This window comes from Neodiprion fabricii, chromosome 5 (assembly GCF_021155785.1).
Source record: "Neodiprion fabricii isolate iyNeoFabr1 chromosome 5, iyNeoFabr1.1, whole genome shotgun sequence".
In the NCBI taxonomy this organism is placed as follows: domain Eukaryota; kingdom Metazoa; phylum Arthropoda; class Insecta; order Hymenoptera; family Diprionidae; genus Neodiprion; species Neodiprion fabricii.
Genome location: NC_060243.1, coordinates 32,376,574 through 32,397,340, shown reverse-complemented (window position 1 = coordinate 32,397,340; position 20,767 = coordinate 32,376,574). Strand labels below are relative to the sequence as shown.

Genomic DNA, 20,767 nt, shown 5'->3' with positions numbered 1-20,767 from the left:
CGCAGATTGACGCTACCGTCACAGAACGGGATACTTTTAGTACGGAAAACGGGCACGAAAAAACGCGTGAAACGTTTTCTCGTCGCACAAAACACTTTCCTCACCTTTTTCCACAATCCGACTTCGCGCAGCGCCGAATTTCGCGAGTGTACACGTCGAGTCTCGTTCCTCGGCATGGCGAGCGGTTCACGGAGCGGATAAAGGGTGGATATTAAGCGGGACGGAAAGCCGAAAAGTCGCCACAAATCCGACGCCGACAGGGACACCGAGTTACAAACACGCGTGCATCGTTCGCTGCGTGTATTTACGCAACTACGTTCGAGCCAACGTACACAAAGATACAGAGGCGGAGAGGAGGGTGGAGGGTCGGTAAACAAACAGTGAAAATAATATAATTTACAGAGGATTAGAAGCGGTTGTGGTGGTCGCATGGTGCTGCAGCACACTGAATTGTTTCTGGTTATAATTGATATCCTTGCAAAGCTCTATAATCTACCCTTCCTCCCCTCCCCCGCCCCTCTCCCCCTCTCTCTCTCTCTCTCTCGCTTGGTTGCAAAAGTCGTGGCTCGCGGAATTTACCAACGTCCTCATCCCTGAGCAGTTTACAATTGCCCTGATCTCGTCTTCAATCATTCCCTAAAATTAATGCAAAAAACAACGAAAATACCGAGGTTAAAGGGAGAGGAGATTGGGCGGATAAAAACCCGCAAGGATTCCTCGATAAGTGGGGATTTTTTTTTCTCAGTATCTTCGAAAGCGGTTTTTCGAAAGGTTTAAAGTTTTTTGGGGATTAAAAAGACGGTTGACGAGTGATTTTTGTGAAAATGGAGGGGGTTCACCGAATAATTGTAAGGTTACGTTTTTTTTTAAATAATGCGATACACTTTTACTGACTTGAAGATTCTTCGAATATATTGAAATTTTTGAGCGACTGTTACTTAAGTTTAAGAACAGGTAACAGTCTTCGAGAAAATACTTGCAATGAATTATTTCAAGAACTCTGAATTATAACTATCAAGTAACCTCGAAATCATTAACAAATGACTGGAAGTTAATTCGACGAATTTTTCACCAAGTGAAGTGTAATAATTGTCTTTGAAAATGCTTTTAAACCCTCAATCTAGGAAAAAAAAAAAAAAAAAAATGGGTGCTGGTTCAATTCGTCGATGAAGTTGATCCGCGGTTTTTAAATATGCTACATTCGATTCCAGATTTAAAAATCTCTCGTTGGTAATTTTCTTTTCTTTCCATAAAAATCCTCCCGCCAGGCCAAGATTTCGAAACTTTTGAATTTGAAAAAATCTAATAAAATTACTACGTCTACGAATTATTTCGTCCCAGGCTGAAATGTCGACTTTGAAAAATTATTTCGGAACATGATAATTTGTTCGTTGACGAAGCCGTAACGATACAACAAGAACCGCACGGAGTGTGGAGGATGGTTTTGGATTAGGTCCCGAAACAACCCTTTACGCTTTCCGTACACACATACACGTACGATAAACACACAAAAACACGCGAATTCACATGTATATACGTACATGTACGTATATCGCATTAAATGGCGGAGAGCATATTAAATCAACGGGTTTATCTTTAGGCGCATTCATTGCAGTCCTGCTGGACCGCGATCTGGGAAGGTTGTATTTGTATACGTGCATGTAAATGTTCTCAACGATGAAGTTAATACCTTTAGGATGGATCCGGGGTGAGGAGGTCAGACTTGGTAAGTACTGCAATACCGCAGATCATCCAGACGAAGAGGTTCAGCGGGAGAAAAAGCAGATATCGTTACAAGTGACGGACCGCGACGTTTTTCGGATATGGAAAGTTTGTCGGTCAAAATCGATTCCTCTTGGTAACTTTATTGCGACTTGAGCATACGTCGAGTTATCATTGATTCAATAGGTACAGAAATTTTTCTCTTCAATAACAAAAGTATACATTCATGAGTATTTAAGGTATTGGAATCGTAAACGAAAGCTTTACTTTGACCTCTTTGAGTCACACATTATTGTGCTGAGTCAATTTTTACAACAAGATAATATTATATCCTACATGGAGAGAAAAATCTGATAAAAATTAACCTGCTGTTACTATGATAGTGATGTAAAAGACACCTAACGTAGTTTTCACCGTGCTGTATCAGAAAAATGCGTCTCCACTTTTTAAATTTTGTGCTGCCGAAATACATAGTTTCTAAGCAAGGTAGTAATTTCTTTCATAAAAACCTATAATTTTTGTAACATGCCTCAATAAAAAATGCATCAGGTGTCTTTTACATCACGATTACAGACAGCAGGGTAATTTCTCACAGATTTTTCTCTCCGTGTATGGGTTTTTCGGGTCGCTGATTACGAATCTGAAATCAAATTTTAAATATCAATGGTGGTCGATCGAAAATTTCAAATTTCATCCGATACGGTCGAAAAACTTACACAAGGGTTTTTGGGCTCGTTGATTGGATTCGCCGTACTGAATTTTCAAGATCTGATTTCAGTTTCGTAATCAGTGACCACAAAAACTTCTGGACAGAGTTTTTTTTTCCAGTATCGATGAAATTTGAAATTTTCGCCCGCCATATTGGATCTGGCACCTGGAATTTTTTCAATCTGATTTCAGATTCGTAATAAACAAAATAAAAAATCGAACGACACCAGCTGCGTGATGAAAGAATTATTTCAGCGCGTACGTATGTAGAAAATAATAATCTTTTTCACTAGAAAAAAATGTTTCTCTTCTTTCCGTCACTTCGTGCAGGATTTTAACACTTGCTATATAATATTATAACAATAACCATAAAAAAAAAACCAAATGCTCGTAAATGAATTGTAACAAAGTATGATAAAAATCGTCTCCGGTAAATTTTCACCACGTGCGGTGTAACAGCTACCGAGTTTAATTAGCGGTGTATATTATAGGTAAAAATAAACACACGGGAATCGATTATTCGTCGGACTGAGGTGGCGATCAAGGGTTGGCACGTGAAAACAAAGGGCTGAGTCGCGTGTCTCGTTCAAGTAGTTATTGTGAAGTAACAATGACGATTATTGCCATTGGTCCCATCGTTGTGGAACACTTGAAATCGAAAGTACAGAGAACCTCACCGCGTTTCGATGATTCAAGTACACTGAGAGAAATTTTTAGTTCCGGTTACCGCTCAGTCCTCAACTATTTTCATTTTTTACCACAATCGAAAAATACAGTTCTGGGTAGAAAATGAAAATTAGTTTTCTAGCTGTTACCGGAAAGTCTGGTATCCGTGACTATTCTCTTCCGTTACGATCACTGTTGCTATATTTTCTCTTAACTGTTGCGAAAATTTAATGCTCGTGCAAGAATAAATTGACGTTAAAGCCTTGTTTAACTAAAAAAGTAGAGTAAGCCTCGCAAACTGATTTTGCGTTGCAATTACCAAAAAACAATCTACGATAGCGCAAAATGCTTAGGCGTACCTCGTTTTTCGTAATTCCAAAAATATTTGAACAGTTTTTTTAACGATACCTGTTTCACTGAATTTTTCTATTTACTGCACCAAACGAAACTTTTCCTCGGTGTAGCTGCAAAAACGAAGAGGTGAATCAAAAATGCTGTAGCTGGTATGGTTTTCTTTTTTGTTTCGTTTAAAAATAAAAAATTTCTTGCGAAAAACTTAGCTATGGAACATGCGTACTTTTTGAGAAATAACGTTTTTTTTTTTTTCTTTTTTCAATGGTGTTTACAGCTCTTTTAAATTTTCCTCTTCTAATGCTCTCCTGATCGTAAGACACGCTTCGCGCGTACATTCGTCGACAAATCGATGAACGGTATATAAGCTAGGGTATTTATATCGATACACCTGTAATAGCGGATGTTTAAATTGTGACGTTACACGTCGTTTCGGTGTTTGCAAATGGTAATTAAGTTATCGATTTCGTTATACGCTTTCAGCTACACGCCTGTTCGAGACTGACTGGTTTTGCAGCTACGGCTACGACTGTTGTTTAAACTTTTACCATACCGATGGACAACCTTTACTCTTTCTTCGAGGATATCAATTAATTATCTATCTGTACGTTGTTATATTCTACGCGTATATTATCACCGCGTTGTTGATGGAAGGCTGCGAAATTAACCCAATTTTACGTATATCGGTACGTATGAAAAATAATTGGAACCATGTTCGATAAAACAACAATTGAATATGGGAATGTTAAACGTTGACTGATAAAACATGATATTAATAACCGTTGAAATAATACACATGTACATATGTTTAAGGAAAAAAAAGTCATCCACGGTTTCTCTGACGGTCTGATGGGGTGGAAGTAAAAAATAAAAAAAAAAAAATAAAAACAACAAAACAAAACCGAATACCGAGAGAATTTCGCGAGCGTAGTAATTAGCAATTAATTTTTTCAAACCTGCGGTCTATCGCACTTGTTTTCTCTTTATTTTTCGTCAGTCTTTTGTTTGTTTTTTATTTTGTATCGTTCGCTTTTTGAAAATCCGACGCCTATAACGATAAAACGAGACTGGCCCGCGTCGTTCGTTTTACCCGGTATTCCTTTTCTTCCTTGAATTTCGAATTTACACTCACAGCGTGCACGGATATGTAATACAATCGTGTCTATATTTATCTGTAGACGGAATAGGAATATTCACGTATATACGAACACAGTTATGTACACATACACCTAGGTACAGATCAATGTGTATACATTTAACAACGTGTATAGATATTTACTTATGGCGTTGAACAACTATAGCTGGTCTTTGGGGGCATGGCATGCATATGATGCTTCGCTCCGCGCGATGGCAAACAGTGGGTATAGTATACATATCGATCAGTATGACTCTGGTAAACAACTATTGTTCGAGAGAGAGAGAGAGAGAGAGAGAGAGAGAGAGAGAGAGAGAGAGAGAGAGAGGGAGGGAGGGTGTAGAATGCTCCGCAACCCCTTTTACGGCAATGCCCGTCCCCTCTTCTTCATCCTCGTCACACACTCGCGATATGCCTGCTTAGCTTACTACCCCGATCATGTTCGCCACCATCCAGGGCTGCACATTCTTACCCCAATTTAGATTTTACAAGATCGAAGAAGAGAGGAATTGAGAAGACTTGGTATTGGTCGATTAGATTTATTCAAGGGTGAATGGAGTTCGTTGTCTGAAGTGAAAGTCGGGAAAGGTCGGAAGAGACTGTTTGAAAAACAACATTAATACCGCGTGATAGAAATGAATCTGAGGATATTCGCGTGACGTTAGAATCTGATGAAAAATATCAAAGGTTCGTCATTTCAAAGCTTAAAAATTTTTCTCAAGTTCTTGTTAAATGTTATCGCTGTGCGCAAATAACATTGCTTGGAAATTTTTCAAACAGTTTTGGTTTCGATTCGATGAACTTCGGACTAGCTTTAAAATACACTTATTCAATATTCTTCCTATATTGAAAATGAATTCTTTTCACTTTCTCGTCATTTGTCTTATCGACGGGGCTGCTGATACGATACTTGCGTACATGTATCATCATTTTTTTTTTTCACTCGCCGTCGGTTGGATTTCTGAAAACAATCAATGTTTCGTCAGAAGTGAACTGATCTGTAGATTCGACATTGCGGAAATTTTTCATCATCACCATCGGTTAACCTAACCTAACCTCATCTAACATAACGTAGTCTAACTTAATCTAACGTTCCAAAAAAAAAAAAAAAACCTTCTTACATCTTTTAAAGTTTCAAGTTTAGGGCGAGGGGGAGGGATCACAACGCAATGAGAGAAAAATAACAAAGAGAAAACGCGTAACATAACCTAAACTAACACAACGTAGTCTAACCTAACCTAATATAAAAAAAAAACCTTACAATTTTCACGTTTTAAAATTACCGGCGGGGAGAGTGATCACAACGCAATAAGAAGAAGAAATTAACAAAAAGAATAGACGAATCTAACCTAACATAATCTAACATAACGTAGACTAACCTAACCTAACTGTGCAAAAAAAAAAAAAAAAAAACTTTTTACATCTTTCACGTTTTGAAGTTTGGCGGGGAGGGTAGGAGGGGGAGGGTGATTGCAACGCAATGAGAGAAAAATAACAAAATAAAACGAAATTCCTCCTGGTAAAAAATTACAGTATAGGTAATATTTGAATTTTTGGTACGTGTATAATTACGTGTCCTTGCATACAGGCGAATTTATACTTACGTATAGGCATTTGTTTGCATGGGATTCCCCCGGTGCGTAGAATGTATCGTGCCGAGGGGGTTTTCAGGGGGTTCGGTTTTCGTATATTATTTCAGAGAGATAGGATGGGCGGCGTCCCTGGCTTGGTGCTAATCATCTTGGCGTTGGGTTTTCCCCTCAGGGTGGCATCCGTCGGCCCTGTGCCGCCCCTCTAACAGTCCGCTTAGCCAAACAACCCTGATAAATTATGCAAAAATCAACAATACAACAAAATACACAACAAACAGCTGTGCGCCGGTTGTACATATTCGCGCGCTTGACCGCGTGTTGGTGAAACGAACGAATAACGCGGCTTTCTTCTTGTGTGCAGGTGTGTTTTCGGATGGACCGGCAAAGAGCCTGCAGGGAGACGACAGAAAATCCTCTTTACATTACGTTATATTACACTGTACACATATTGCCCCCCCCCCCCCCCCCCCCCCACCCCCACCACCCCTCTCCGCCGCATATATTTATTCATGTTGCGACGTGCACACAGCGATGGATATGTAAAGAGTTGCACTGCAGGTTACCTTGAATCATCGATCTCGCCACGTGTAAATAAATGACGAAAAGGACGCGGCTAATAGAAGTGGAGGAAAAAAAAAATAAATAAAATAAAAATTTATAACTACGCGATAACATTGTACACACAAAATGATAACAACAACAAATAAACAGCGAAAAACAGGTCTACAGAAAATGAACAAAATACAAAATACACGTCGTTTATTTGCGATATATCAACAAATTTTTTCGCAGGGCGTGCGATTGCGTTCGGATAATTTTTATTAATTATTCATATTCTTGTGCCAAATGTATAAGTATGAATTGTATCTATATACTTGCGAAAGATTGATTAGAAGAAATTTTTACGAATTATTGAAATAGTTGGTTTTTGGCATTAAGGAGATGACATGGTATGTTGTTACCGACCGAGTAAAATATATCGCAGATCTGGATGCAATGACGAACAAAACTATTCGAAAACTGTTTGGTTTCGTGCGAAAATAACTCCAGGAAATGGATTTCTGCAATCGGTGGATATTCAACTATAGAAAACATTTCTTGGGTTTTGTTCTTGCGTGACGCGAACCTTTTTTTTACTTGATATTTGCGTTCGGCAGGCTTTGACGAAAGTTGAAATAAGTGACATTCTACTCAGTCGGTAAGGAAATAGATTCGAAATACGAATCTTTTTTATTTTATTTATTAAAACCGTCGTTTTTTATACACTTTTCATACAGCAAAAATATGGTGCATAAGATATATGTATGTGTGTGTGTGTGTGTTTCGCATCAGTGCGAATGACGAATTCTCCGGCAATACGTCGGCTTTAGTTTTAACAGTAGGCCGAATCGATACATGAATAACTACATGAGGAATCTACAACCCCGAGCTGCAATTCTCCCTACCAGAAACCACGTGTGTATACCTCTAAACTCCGATACACCCAAGGTACATACATACGTAAGAATCTATATTCACGTATGCATGATATACACACACGCTAAAATCAGAACCAAATTCAAATTTTCCATTCCAGCCAATAGATGTCTATGCCAATGAATCAAATTTATTGGTATATAAACAGATAAAAAGAATTCGCACAGATGAAATTTTTTTTCCATCATCTCATTTCTGTGCGGCTCAGTATCAATTCTGTTTCTGACATTTTTTTTTGTATTCATACTATTTCATTGGGTTAGTTGAATTTAGTGATTTATGTTACTTTTTAGATACGGTTTATTTTCTCTGTCGACCCAGTTGGCTTGTTTCTAGTGACTTTTTGCTCACTAGATATAGTTTTTTAACTTGTTGTTAGTGACTTTTTGCTCTCTCGATCTAGTTTTTAACTTGTATCTAGTAACTTTTTAAAATCAGTTCTATCAACTTCTGGGATTCAAAATTCTGTGTAGAAGCTATATACTCTACTTGAATCTGATTAACGGAACCTAAAATCGATACACTGCACCACGATTGAATTTCAATATTGAAAAACTTGATATCCCATGGGAAAAAAATTGAATCCGCCGTTGTTTCGATTTGCGTGAGAAACCGGGCGTTTTTTTTTTTTTATTTTCACCGCAGACACCTTTATGGCGGTAAAATCATCGAAGGATGAAAAAATGTGGATTGCGCACTTTTGTTTCTCAGCCCTTCATGTATTCGGAGAAAAAAAAGGTAAAAAACAATGAAAATTGACGGACCATTTTGGCAACTGAAATTGCACGTTATAATTGTAAAAATAATTTCAGTGTGTCGCTGTGCACGCGTAGGTCGGATATTATAACGTGTAGAATGACGCACGTGTCCGGCAAGGTGACACAAGTTTCCCCTTCCACTTTCTTATTTAAAAACTTATGACATTCCATTACCACGGTGAAAAAAACAAATGCTGAAAAGGAAATTGACTAGTTGGAGTTTTAGCATTGATCGTACTAATAACAAACAATTCGAGAGTGCTATGCTGAATAAATTGCGCTACCAACAAACGTGGGAAAAAACTCGAAAAGTCTACTAACATTTGGTTACTTCATCACTCAACTCGATTCAAGTGAGACCGTTTTGCACGGGTTGTCCACGGAGCCTAGACACAAGAAGAATGATCGTGATGTACAAGATACGGCCTAAAATTTGCATCAAGAACTTTCACCACTGGAGGCGCTGGCGCTGCTAATGTCAGGTGTTTTGAATTTAGGAAGGGGAAAGTCGTTATCACGTGATACAAACAATAACAAACGTTCGCCATGATCGCGACCACGGTCTTACATCCAGGTCTTGCAACGAACGTGGTGGGGGGTTGTCAGTTCACGTCCGAAACAAAAGAACAACTTATGGCCACAAGAGCGGCGCTACGAGTTATTCATAAGCTTATTATTATTATTTGGCGGAACCCTGACCAATCTTTTTGATACTCATACACAGATAACCTTACGTTGTAACGTCACTCATACGTCTATGAATAACTGACAGCGCCGCGTAGTGGCCAGTAGTGGCAAAAAAATGAAAATCTGGACAATAACGCGGCCAACCCCACCACTCAAATTTCAGTTGCTTGCAAAACCCGTATGTCAGACCGTGATCGTGAAATTAACGTCACCGGCGCTGCTCTGGTGGACGTTGTGAGAAAATGTTCTTTCTCTTTTCTTCTGGTCGAAAATAAAGCCAAAAATTCGACGTCGATCGTTCTCCTTATATCCAGGCTCCGTGTCGTAGTCTTGGACAAGGGTCCTATAAGCATCGAGTGTCACCTCGCTGCACGTGTCCGTCGCGTAGGGTATAGGTGGTAGGCTTTCAACGAATAAAGCGTGGAAGCATCTACCTACCGATGTAGCGTCAGGCAGCGTGGTTCGCAAGATTCGTAATACGGTCTTTACTGCGCCGACTCAGTTACCCGCTCGGTGCCACCGCATGGAAGGCAAACCAGCGGCGCTTAAACGCGACGCGCCGCTCGGTCAGGGTTTTGCTGGGTGGTGGATTCGGTGCGTCGCGACGCGCAGAGTCGCCAAACGGCAGTCGACAGGCGCGCGAAACTCAGTCCGCGACGCCGCTTGACGATCTGCACCGTAGACGGAGAGATTTTTCCCCCGCAAAAAACCAACAGGAAGTTTAAAAAAAGTCCCGATACACCTGATCCCGTTCCTCTCTCTCTTCGCCTCTTCGTCTCTCTTGCATCTATCTGTTTTGTTTATCCCCGATTCTCTCTCGCTCTCTCTCTCTCTCTCTCTCTTTCTCTCTCTTCACACGTTCTTCGCATCGCGCCGCGTCTCGTCGTCTCCTATTCAATTTGGCGAAGGGCAGAATTAAGGAGACAGAATTGGAGGACGCTGAGGAACGGAAAAACGACGCAGAGGACGGAGAGGAAAACGGTCTTAGGAAAGATAATCGGATTATAAAATCGACGAAGAGAATCTGAGGGGAAGGTATAAATAAGGACGATAATTTCATCCGTCTGACAACATCCGCGCACGGGTTCTTAATCGCTGCATGGATTTCTCTACTCCGATTATCAAGAAAAATAACACCGGCGGACGTATGTAAAGAGGGAGAAGATTCGAAGGGCTTTGCCGCCACGTGCTGCTGTTGTTGCGAAATACCGTCGGCGAGGGATCGGCGCTACCAATAAGAAGGGAAGTAAAGGAAGGAGAAGGGATACCGAAGGACCGGAAGCTGCTCGTGGACGCGTTTCACCTTCGTCCTCGCTTGTTTCTTCGTCCTTTGCTGCTTGAGGATCGTTCAGGATATGCTGGAGCCACGCTGGAGACCAGTGCAGGTAGAGATGAACCAACTACGCCTAAAAGCAAACAAAATAAGAATAAAAAAAAAGAATAATTAACAAACAAATGCCTGAAATATGCCTGCAACCTGCAACCTGCCAAATGCCAAATGCCACCTGCCGCTGCACATGCAACCGTCACCTGCACATAATATTATATAAAGACGATTGAAGTAGAGAGAGAGAGAGAGAGAGAGAGAGAGAGAGAGAGAGAGAGAGAGAGAGAGAGAGAGATAGAGGAGAGAACGAAAATTCATTTTTCTTTCCTCTTCTTTCACTTTTATTATATAAATGTGTGTATATACGACAGCTTTGCTTTTCCAATTTTCATTATCTCATATGATTGTTTACAATGTAGCCGCGTAGGGCGCGCTTGTTGTTATTATTAATGTTGTTGTTGCTGTTGTTGTTGTTATTATTATTATACTAGCTTTATTATGTGCTTTACATTTTATAACGTTATAAAGCGTACCGTTATGTATGTATTGTAGTAATAGGTATACATTACATGAATTATCTGCACTCGCGTGTGTTAAATAATGTATAAATTTTAATCTTGTTACTGATTTGAGAAAAATTTTATTGCTACCTATGACTGCCTCATTTTTCTTTATTTCATTTTTCGTTTTTTTTTTTTTTCTTTGGTTTGTTTTCGTTTGCTTTGCTGAATTTGCATTCGCTTACGAACATCCATAGTAAATTTTTCTTCAATCCATCCCCGTGTACGTTGCGTACATCTGGGTTTTATTTTTTGTGTGAAAAATTTCCGAATGATCGTCAAACGACGATTTCTGTTAATTGACGATTCACCGTTTTTTTCCTTTTTCCGTTTCCTTCGATTTTTTTCCAATAATTATCGAAATGAAAAAACCGGATGATAATTATACCGGAATATTGCATCAAAATTCGATCGGAAATATTACAACAGTGATCCTTTTCAACGAACAAATTTCCGCAGTTCCGGTGACCAAATTCACGAACGAAAATTTTATGCAGAAAAAAAATAAGATAAAAATATTACAGCGAGGAAAAGGGATAGGCGTGTATTACGCATGTTATGTGGTAGACATAAATGGAACGACAATCAACCGCCAAGAATACTGAGTTATTTCAAGGACAAAAAATTCTACACAAAATACGTTATATATGTACATACTACGATTATTTTTTCCTCCTCCTGAAATCAGTAAACACGCGATTGCGCTTTTTATAGGACTTTGATAATGATGGCAGGAAAAAAGTAGAGAAATTATTGTTATTATTATTATTATTATTATTATCCATCATTTGTGCGTCGTTTCTTTCAATCCAAGTGCCTATTCGTTCCGTTCAACAATTTTCACTACCATTCTTGAGCTTTTAACTCCTGGATGAAGAAATACGAGAAAAAAAAAAAAAACACGCAAGACGGAAAAAAAAGTATCGTAAGGATGAATTATTTTCCAGCATCTGATGAAAAATAAGGAAAATATTTTTTCGGTTCGTGCTACCGAATCTTCAAATCAATCTCGCTCTGCCTATTTGCCTGATATATATATATATATATATACGTTTATAAATAATATATATAAGTATATATATTAGGGTGTTTGAAACAAAAAATAAATTTTTTTTACCCAAACGAGCTTCAAAATCTCGGTAGAGCATCTCGAATAGAATATCTCATCAAAATATGAGCTCTTAATATTGATATTTAGGGGTACCTATATGTATAATTGTTTCTATTTTCCATTTAAGTAATACGCAAAGATTAAAAAAAAAAAAAATTTTCAATACTTTTTTCTTCGTAAACGGCTTGAGTTATAAACTATCCAAATACAGATTCTTATAAAAAATTTCACGCTCTATAAAAATGTACCGATACAGAATTTTCCCAGCTTTAACCGATTAACAGATATTCTCCTATAAATATGACTGAGTGATCTTGAATATCTCTTAATCGATTAGAATCAGGAAAATTTTATCTCAGCACATTTTTATACAGAGTCAAATTTCCTATGAGAATCTGTATGCATCTGTATTCTTAAATGAAGGCGATTGCGAGGAAAAAAAAAATTCGAAAATTTTCCAATTTCTTCACGTGCTAAATGGAAAATGGAAAAAATAAAATAGACACCTTTAAATATCAATATTAAAAGCTCGTATTTGGCTGAGAAATTTCATTCGAGATGCTCTTAACGAAATTGTTTAATGCACGTTTGAAAATAGAAAAAAGATTTATTTCAGCTCACCCTCATTTATGTGTGTATATAATAAATATAGAAAATGCGTATCAGCAATTTCTGAAACGAGATAAACGTGTGTAAGTTCACAGTAAAATGCGAAGGACATTGTGCACTGTGCACCGTTTAAACTGAGCGCGTGCACACACATTCACACACGCATATGCACATGAAAAAAAAAGTAAAAAAAAAAATAAAAAAATCTGAATATATTTAAACGTACAAACGAAGATGTGGATACTAATGATACGTGTATTTCGCACGAGTGTGCCTTAAAAGATAAGACAGCGAGACTGAAGGAACGCGTACGCATGTGTGTATGTATTTATATATATTTACACACATATGTGGATAATATATGATGTGGAAGTAGAGAATAAAATGTATGTGCGTGTGTGTCGAAGTATACTGTACTATGTGTAGTGGGCGGAAGGCGAGACCGTAGGAAACCGGAAGTATGGTTGGAGGACGTTCAAGGCTTGAGCAAAAGAAGGGGCGGATCCTCTACACTCTGGTCTACGCTATAGGGGCGTTAAAGATGCTGGTGGGGGATGCAGCTTCCGCCACCCCCGTTTCCCCCCTTGCCATCCCACCCCTGCCCACCTCACCATCGTTTCCTCGTTCCCCTCCCTGCCAACAAACTCGGACCTGCTGCGGGTGTACGTTTTATGTTTTATTTTATTTTGTTTTTTTGGAAAATAAGTAAAAAACAAAAGTTGAAAAGAAAGCAATGGAAAAACGAAAATCAAGCAGCATGGAACTCTCGCGGTCTCGTCCTACGCCATCTTACAACGATTTTTTAAACTATGTTAACCGGTCACGTGACGTAAGTTTTGAAAAAATCCGATGTAGCTCAGGAATTTGGTACGGATTTTTTTCAGTCGTTTTCTACGTTCATTTCGACACGATTTACACATTTTACACACGGTACAAGTGTGTTGAAAAATTGTTAGAAATTTCGAGAGAATTTTAAGACCGATGTAATTATTCCAATTCACTTTCGTGTTGTGCAGTTTTTTTTCCCTGGCTTTTGAATTTTCCTGCCCGTTTTTTCGCAGTGTTTTTTTTTTTTTTTTTTTTTTCACAGCAGCTAGAGCGGATCAGAAAGATTTTTTTTTATATTTTGAAATAGCGAGTTAATATATTCACACTGCCATGAAGTCAAAATGTTGACATTGAAATTTGTTAAAATTTTGTTATTGGTATTCGGAACATGCACGTGTTGGATTAATTACGATAAGCAATAATTGAAAAAAAAAAAAGCAAAGAACACTTCTTAGCAATATTTCTACGAATATCTTAACCGACGCAAAAAAAGATTAGTTATAAAAGAGATATATGTCACGTATACATATGTATTATACTCACCGATTTCACGGACTCCGCCTACTTTCGTATTAATCACGCTTCTTGACGTTTTACTTTTGTACGCGGACGTGTATGTATGTATATTATTGGTACCTATGTACCCAGTGTCCTGTCCTCTGCTTCGGCGCAGACATCTTTTTTCTCTCATTTTGGGTGTCTACCGCAAATACGGAAATTTCCCCGTTTCTTTTGGAAGGGCGAAATCGGGACCAAAGGATGCTGCGAAATCGAAGTAGAATTGCTTTCGGCTCCGGTGGTCAGCGAAAAAGATTCCGACAATTTACGCCTCGTTTTTAAAGTGCTTAATTTTCGTTGCTCTTCATGTCTTTTTATAAGGATATGAGATATTGCATGATCAGAATTAAGAATTATTGAATATAAGAAAGAGTCAATTTTTAAGCAATTTGAAATGCGAAATCAAAGTAAATTGTGTTTCTGTCATGCAGTTTTGAGAAACAGACTTTCGGTTTTCACAAATTTCATCAATGATATTCGAATTGAACGGTTTTTGCGGAAAGATTATTCTTTTTATAAAATAATTCTAAAGGTCTGATTTACATTACCAAAAACAAAAAAACGTCAGATTTCTTCACGTGACTGAGAATTTTGTAACGATTTTAAAATACTTAGAACTGCAAGTAATAACAGGTTGGACACACACCTGGAAAATGTGAAAAATGCGAAAATGATCAGGAGATTTAAAAGGGATCATACAAATCCTGGAATTGTCTAGGGATTTTTAATACGGTCATGGAAAAAACTGAAAATATCAGTTTTCTGTCATGGGAATTAGAAATGATTTGTTTCAGGTAACAAGTTTACCATTTTCCGTCGAGAAAACAAATCGGTTTATGCTGTCCTTTTTGTGCATTATATTTTTCTTCGATTCGAATTGAATTTAAAACTAGTGTAAGGTTGATAAGCAGAACGATTTAGGTTTTAGTAACTTACTAGAACTGGGAAAATGTCAGGGAAAGCCAGGTTTCAGATCCTGAAAAACCTGCAAGATTCACGGAATTTTTTTCTCAAAAATGTTTGGTCACCCTGAATAAGACAAAGACAGGAAAAAGAATTCGCGAAGAGCCTTATAGTAGTGCGAATGCTAAAGTGCTTGAATTCCGCGTGCGTCGAATGCAAAATCGAGAGGTAAAATCGACTATTTCTGTCTTGTAAATTAGCATCATCAAGCTGTCGCTGCGTACCGACTGCAACTGCTGTGAACTCGGTCAGCAGCTTAACCCGCGATTAAAGCGACCAAGTAAGAAGATCGCAATCTGTCGTATGAAGTAATAATAATCCGGCAAAAGTTTCAGCCGTGAGCATCAATCGTCATTTCCTCCGGCATCATCGCGATCATCCACGATGCTTGCATCGTTTTGCATATTGTAGAATATTGAATTCGTAGGCGGATCCACGATTCGTGATAAGATGTATCATTCCACCAGAACGAAACTGGGCAAGTAGAACAGGAATGAAAAAAGCAGAAATGTTTATGCCACAAAAATTTTTCAAACGAGAATTCACTTTGTAATCTAATTCGGAGAAGTTAACTCGCGTTACAAGCTCACGAGGATGAAGTTTTGGAAAAAAACTTTCAATTGCTATTTCCTAGGGTTTTCCGAAATTCCGGAATCTGTAACATAGCGACACATGCTCGTATTTTCAAACTCAACTCCTTCAAAGTCTGTCCAAACTTCCAGGATAGCCGTTTTTGTTTAACGACGTTGTAATTGCCAAAAATCTACACTCCGTGTTAATTGCATTATGCTAGATATTCGTAAATTGCAAAATCTTTATCGACGTGTTACCGACATTTATCGACATTTCATCGACACGTTATCGGCATTTATCGACACGTTATCGGCATTTATCGACACGTTATCGACATTTATCGACGTGCTCGTAAGGTACGAAGATTTTTTTCAAAATACGAAAATATTTCTATCTATAAATAAAAGCTTAGACATCTATGCTTCTGGAAAAAAATCTTTCAAACGAAACGAGTCTTCGTAAAGTGAAATCGAACGAATCTACTAGATAAAAAAAAAAAGAAGATTTTACTTGTAGTTCAGGTATCTTCTATATTTCTATTTTCAATGAGATATTCGTATCTCGTGATAAAATCAATAAGAAGTATCGATTTCTGACTAACCAGCCTCCTTGACGTTTCTCACTTCAACCTCGTGCAAATTGTTCCGTCTCTCGATGCTCGTTGACGGATGATTTAGTTCAAATCTGGAACTGCAGTTTCTGGCGTCAACACAGTTGAGCCTAGTGCTCGTGTCAATTGATCAATTCGGGCAGCAGCAACGAAGGATAATACATCACGTATATTACACAGGGTGTAGCAATGCGGGTTGTTCTTAGCCTCGTTAACGACTGGCTAATTTCACCTGCACCGCGAAATTATCGAACGACACGGATGCGTCCGTTTATATTCAAATATGTATACGTATACATGTGTATGCATAGGACACCCATACACGTATCGAGTATCATCGTCGTTGTTTAATTGACCATGCTGATGAGATTCGCGAGGGTTGTTTTACACACGTGTTTCGAATCAGGCAGTCAAACTACAAACCTGATGGCCACATCGGTTCCTCCCCGAATTCGTCATGCATCAATCGCAACTCTCCAAGAAATGTACGTTATGAATTTCGTGAATTCTTTTGTTCTGATTTCACTTGCAGTATTTTTATTCAATCATCGTAAAATTCTTATGTTGACAATTCGAGTTATAGTGGTGAGCATTCTTAGCACCGATTTCGTATCCATCTCATCGAATGTTAAGATTGTGATGTACTGTTACAGACAAATTGATTGGAAAAAATCGTGAAAATTGAACGAATAGAAGCAAGATTTTCGACATTCGAGATCACAAATCCAATATGGCGGACAGAAATTTTGAAGTCAATCAAATCTGGACCAAAAGTTGTACCTGCGGATATTTGGGGTCGCTGGATATGAATGTGGAGGAAAAATTGTTCAAATTCATCTGAAGTTTTCGTCTGAGTTTCAATTGATTTTCAAAACCATTTTCCGCCATATATAATCTGCCGTCTTGAATTTTTGAAATCTGATCCCTTCATAGGGGAATTATAATATTACAAAAGGTAACTAAGAACAATGATCTGCGACTGAAATGGTTGACCATCACAGACCAATCTTCTCGCCAACTTCAATTCAGTATTCCAAGATATTATTTTTTCGAGTAAAAATTGCAACACTGTACTTTTTCTTTAGCTAGATTATTCTTTTGTCGTTTCGTTTCTGCAGTTTCTTACGGTAGCTTCGAATCCGTTCAGAGTTGGATGTAATGCAGGAAGGCGCGAATGAGCTGACATCAGATCGAGGCTTATCGATCGGCACCGTAACGTTTATATTTGAACTATTTCCCATGTTTTATGTACCGTATCGAATGACGTCAGTGTTTCACGAATATAACCTGCATCAGATGTGTAACGAATCTTTCATTTACCGATACAACACAGCGGTACGAACTGAATAATTTCGCCATCATCAAAATCGCTCAAGACATTGCACGTGCATATTTTAACCGAGATATTCGCTATTGCAATTATAACAACTCGATAAAACTTACGGTGATGAGAAGAGGGGGGGGGGGGGGGGGGTGAATTTTTCTCGCGGAAAATGTGTCGAAAAAATTAACGGAAAAATCTAATTTACATATACTATTGTTTTTTTTTTCTTTGTCTTCTTTTATTTTTTCTATTACAATTTTATCAACACTCACTTGCCGTCAAAGTGAACAAATTGATCGTGGCTGTAAATTAATTGCGAAAGGTTGAAGAAATTTTAGGGAGAAGAAGAAAATTTTTTTCTCACTTCCTTGGACATTATCTTTTCTTTTCGGTTTTTTATTTTTCCATTAAATGTGGTTACATGTACATATCTTCTTGCAGAGGATTCAGGGAACGGTAAATGCGATATCAGAGTTGCGAAGCGAGCGTCATTTGATCGGTAAATATTTGTCGAAGTTCCGGATTGTAAAGAAAAAAAAAAAAAAAAAGAAGAAGATGAAGAAACAAATAAACACCTTTGCAAAGATTGTAGATTGCTAAATAGTCTTATCAGTATGTTAACTTACTTATTCAATCTCTATACTCGCACTCGGAACAGTACCGCTTCAACTCAAATTCAGGGTTTTTAAAGCACGTCGCGTGTTGGTTTATGAAATATATAAGTGAAATAATCGCGCGCTCTCTGAACGGTGGAGAAATAAATAAATAAAATTACGTAGTCAAAATTGTGAGTGTATGACAAAAACCGTGGAAGGAAGAATAAAAATTTCATTGCAAAATCGTCATGCTTCGAATTGATTTTATTTAGTGCAGAATATCAGCGAAGGTTTTTTACTTGGCACAAAGAAAGAAAAAAAAAAAAAAAAAAAACGGGAAAAAAATACAAAGTCAGTGACAAGAGATTAACGATACAGTCTATTTTTGAACAAGGAATAGAATATTTTATAAAAAAAACGAAGTGAAATATATCACGAAGAGAGAGATATATTATATTTATATATTTTTTTTTTTTTTATTCAGTGATATCGCGAATATTTAAGTGAAGAAAAACTATCGGAAAAGCTTGGAAATGTATTTCGTCGTTGGTTGGCGTGAAGGGGGTATAAAAATTCCCAATTTATGAGTTATCGTAACGATAACTGCCATAAGTTGAGATAAAAATAAGGTACGTTCAATCCTGTAAAAAATAATAATCGTTCGTTAGGTTGAAGAAAAGAAACCGCCTTTTGACATTATTAAATTACGTAAGCCGTGTGAGTTTCTTTCGACATTTTATACGACAGGCGTAAAACCAGTTATCTATGAACTATATTTAGACGAAAACGTTGATTCCCTTGCTATCGGATGTCTTGCCGAGATTGAAGATTCACGCAGAGCTGGACAAAGCGTGAAAAAATTCATGAAACATGAGTAGCGAACGTTTTTGGATTCCGGATGAAGGATGAAATTTTATGTATCTTGAGCTTTCGACAATTTTCAAGACCAATTGATCAAATATGCGTAAAAACTGCGTGTAAAATGCTAGTCAATTATCGTTACACGGTAATTGAGAGTGTGGAGAAAAATCTGAACCAGCAATTTTGTTGCTGCATCGCCAATGAATAATCGCTCGTTGTCCAAACCCGTAAATAAACCGCGGATTATACCCTGCAAAATTCATTTCCTTTCCTATTTTCATCTTCTTTATATCTAGAGGAAAATTAATGAGGCTAATAATTTCCCTCCACTAACCGTTGATTAGTTCCGCCACGCTGCCGAGTCCATTCATTTTTTATATACTGCTTAGATACGGTTTTACGCTAAAATTAATCTCGCGCTTTTACGTACGAAACGAAACAACAATTGAATATCAAAGAATAAAATTTACGTTATTATGAAAAAAAAAAAACAAAAAGAATCCGTCACCGAGTTTATCCGGAGTCTCGAATAATTATTCTCCATTTCATACCTTTGATTGTTGTTAAAATTTTTGTCTAACCAATCGGGAGAAGGATTTTTTTTTTATCATCGAACCCACGATATTCTTGACATTAATAATTAGGCCTGACCGTCGAAATTCACGGCGATTTCTGGCCTCTTCCGAGGATTAATTTTATCCATGCCAGTATCAAATGTTGAACAGGGATTATGTAACCGGCACTTATAACAGGACGAGCGAAAAATTTGCGAAACAGATTTAATGCGTGGGACGTGCAGCAGTCTTCTTGCGAATAAAACCGGGCTCTCGGGTCGTGTGCGAATTGTTGGGATGAATCTACTTAACACCACTCTGGCCCTGATACACTGGATATACACTACGAAATAATTGCAGAAGACGATTGGAAGTTTCCTGTGGGTCACGTGAGCCGCGCTATATATCCACACCGGACAAACGCTAGATATTACCAGGAGTCGGGACAGGCGCAGGATAGATGTATACAACTAATCATAGACGCAAAACCGAGCGATACTTGCACACAAATAGGAAAGCACGCAAGCACAGATATCAGCAATCGTCTACCGCAAGTAATTCGATCATATCCTTTTATTCTAAAAGTCGAAAAATTGTTGTTCCTATTACCAATAACGTGCTGAAAAAATAAAAAGTTTCGCCGAACCTTGACACAGATGATATAAATATCGCAAATTATTCGCAGGATTTTGATGGAGAATGACGAGAAAAAATGGAGATTGATTCGTGGTGGTTTCAATGATCTGGCAGAAATCATTGATTGTTCTAAATAGTTTGCGCATGAGATTGAAAAAAAAAAGAAAAGGAGAATAATTCGGTTTCGGGTGAATTTTTGTCTGAAGTAAGGAAATTGAAAATAGTTTATCAGTAAATTCATGCATTCGTAACAGAGCATTGCATCATTGGTTTAAACAGCGGCGAGATGATCTCGTCGACTGAACTGTTTTTTTTTATCTCTTCTCTGTAGGTCGGGAAAAGGTTGAGCAGTTTACGTGTGCATTTATCGCGGGTATGCATATAGATACGAGACTCAGCTGATAATAATATCATGCCATCTATTTTGTAATAGAAACAACGGAAGAACCTAATTCCAGTAGGCAGCTCAACACAAGCCGCGTATTTGACGCACACGCGTTCACCAAATGCGCGTGTAACGCGTACGTGTAGGTATTATATTCATCGTACGTATCACTCTCGT

General features: G+C 38.0%; 1 protein-coding gene and 1 long non-coding RNA gene across 2 annotated transcripts in view; one reads left to right on the top strand and one right to left on the bottom strand.

Annotated features, from left to right (window-relative positions):
- Window positions 1-2,201: 2,201 nt before the first annotated feature.
- Window positions 2,202-2,581, bottom strand: LOC124182767. The gene is made up of 2 exons (XR_006870854.1): window positions 2,439-2,581; window positions 2,202-2,362 (listed from the first exon to the last, which is right to left on the bottom strand). It is a non-coding gene; the product is annotated as an uncharacterized LOC124182767 (long non-coding RNA).
- Window positions 2,582-9,660: 7,079 nt separating this feature from the next.
- Window positions 9,661-20,767, top strand: part of LOC124182753 (forkhead box protein P1-like) — a 212,794-nt gene continuing 201,687 nt past the window's right edge. Inside the window, exons 1-2 of the mRNA XM_046570395.1 lie at window positions 9,661-10,130; window positions 10,222-10,480. Coding sequence (XP_046426351.1) covers window positions 10,451-10,480 — 30 coding nt within the window. The 5' untranslated portion in view covers window positions 9,661-10,130; window positions 10,222-10,450. The remainder of the gene's footprint in view (window positions 10,131-10,221; window positions 10,481-20,767) is intronic.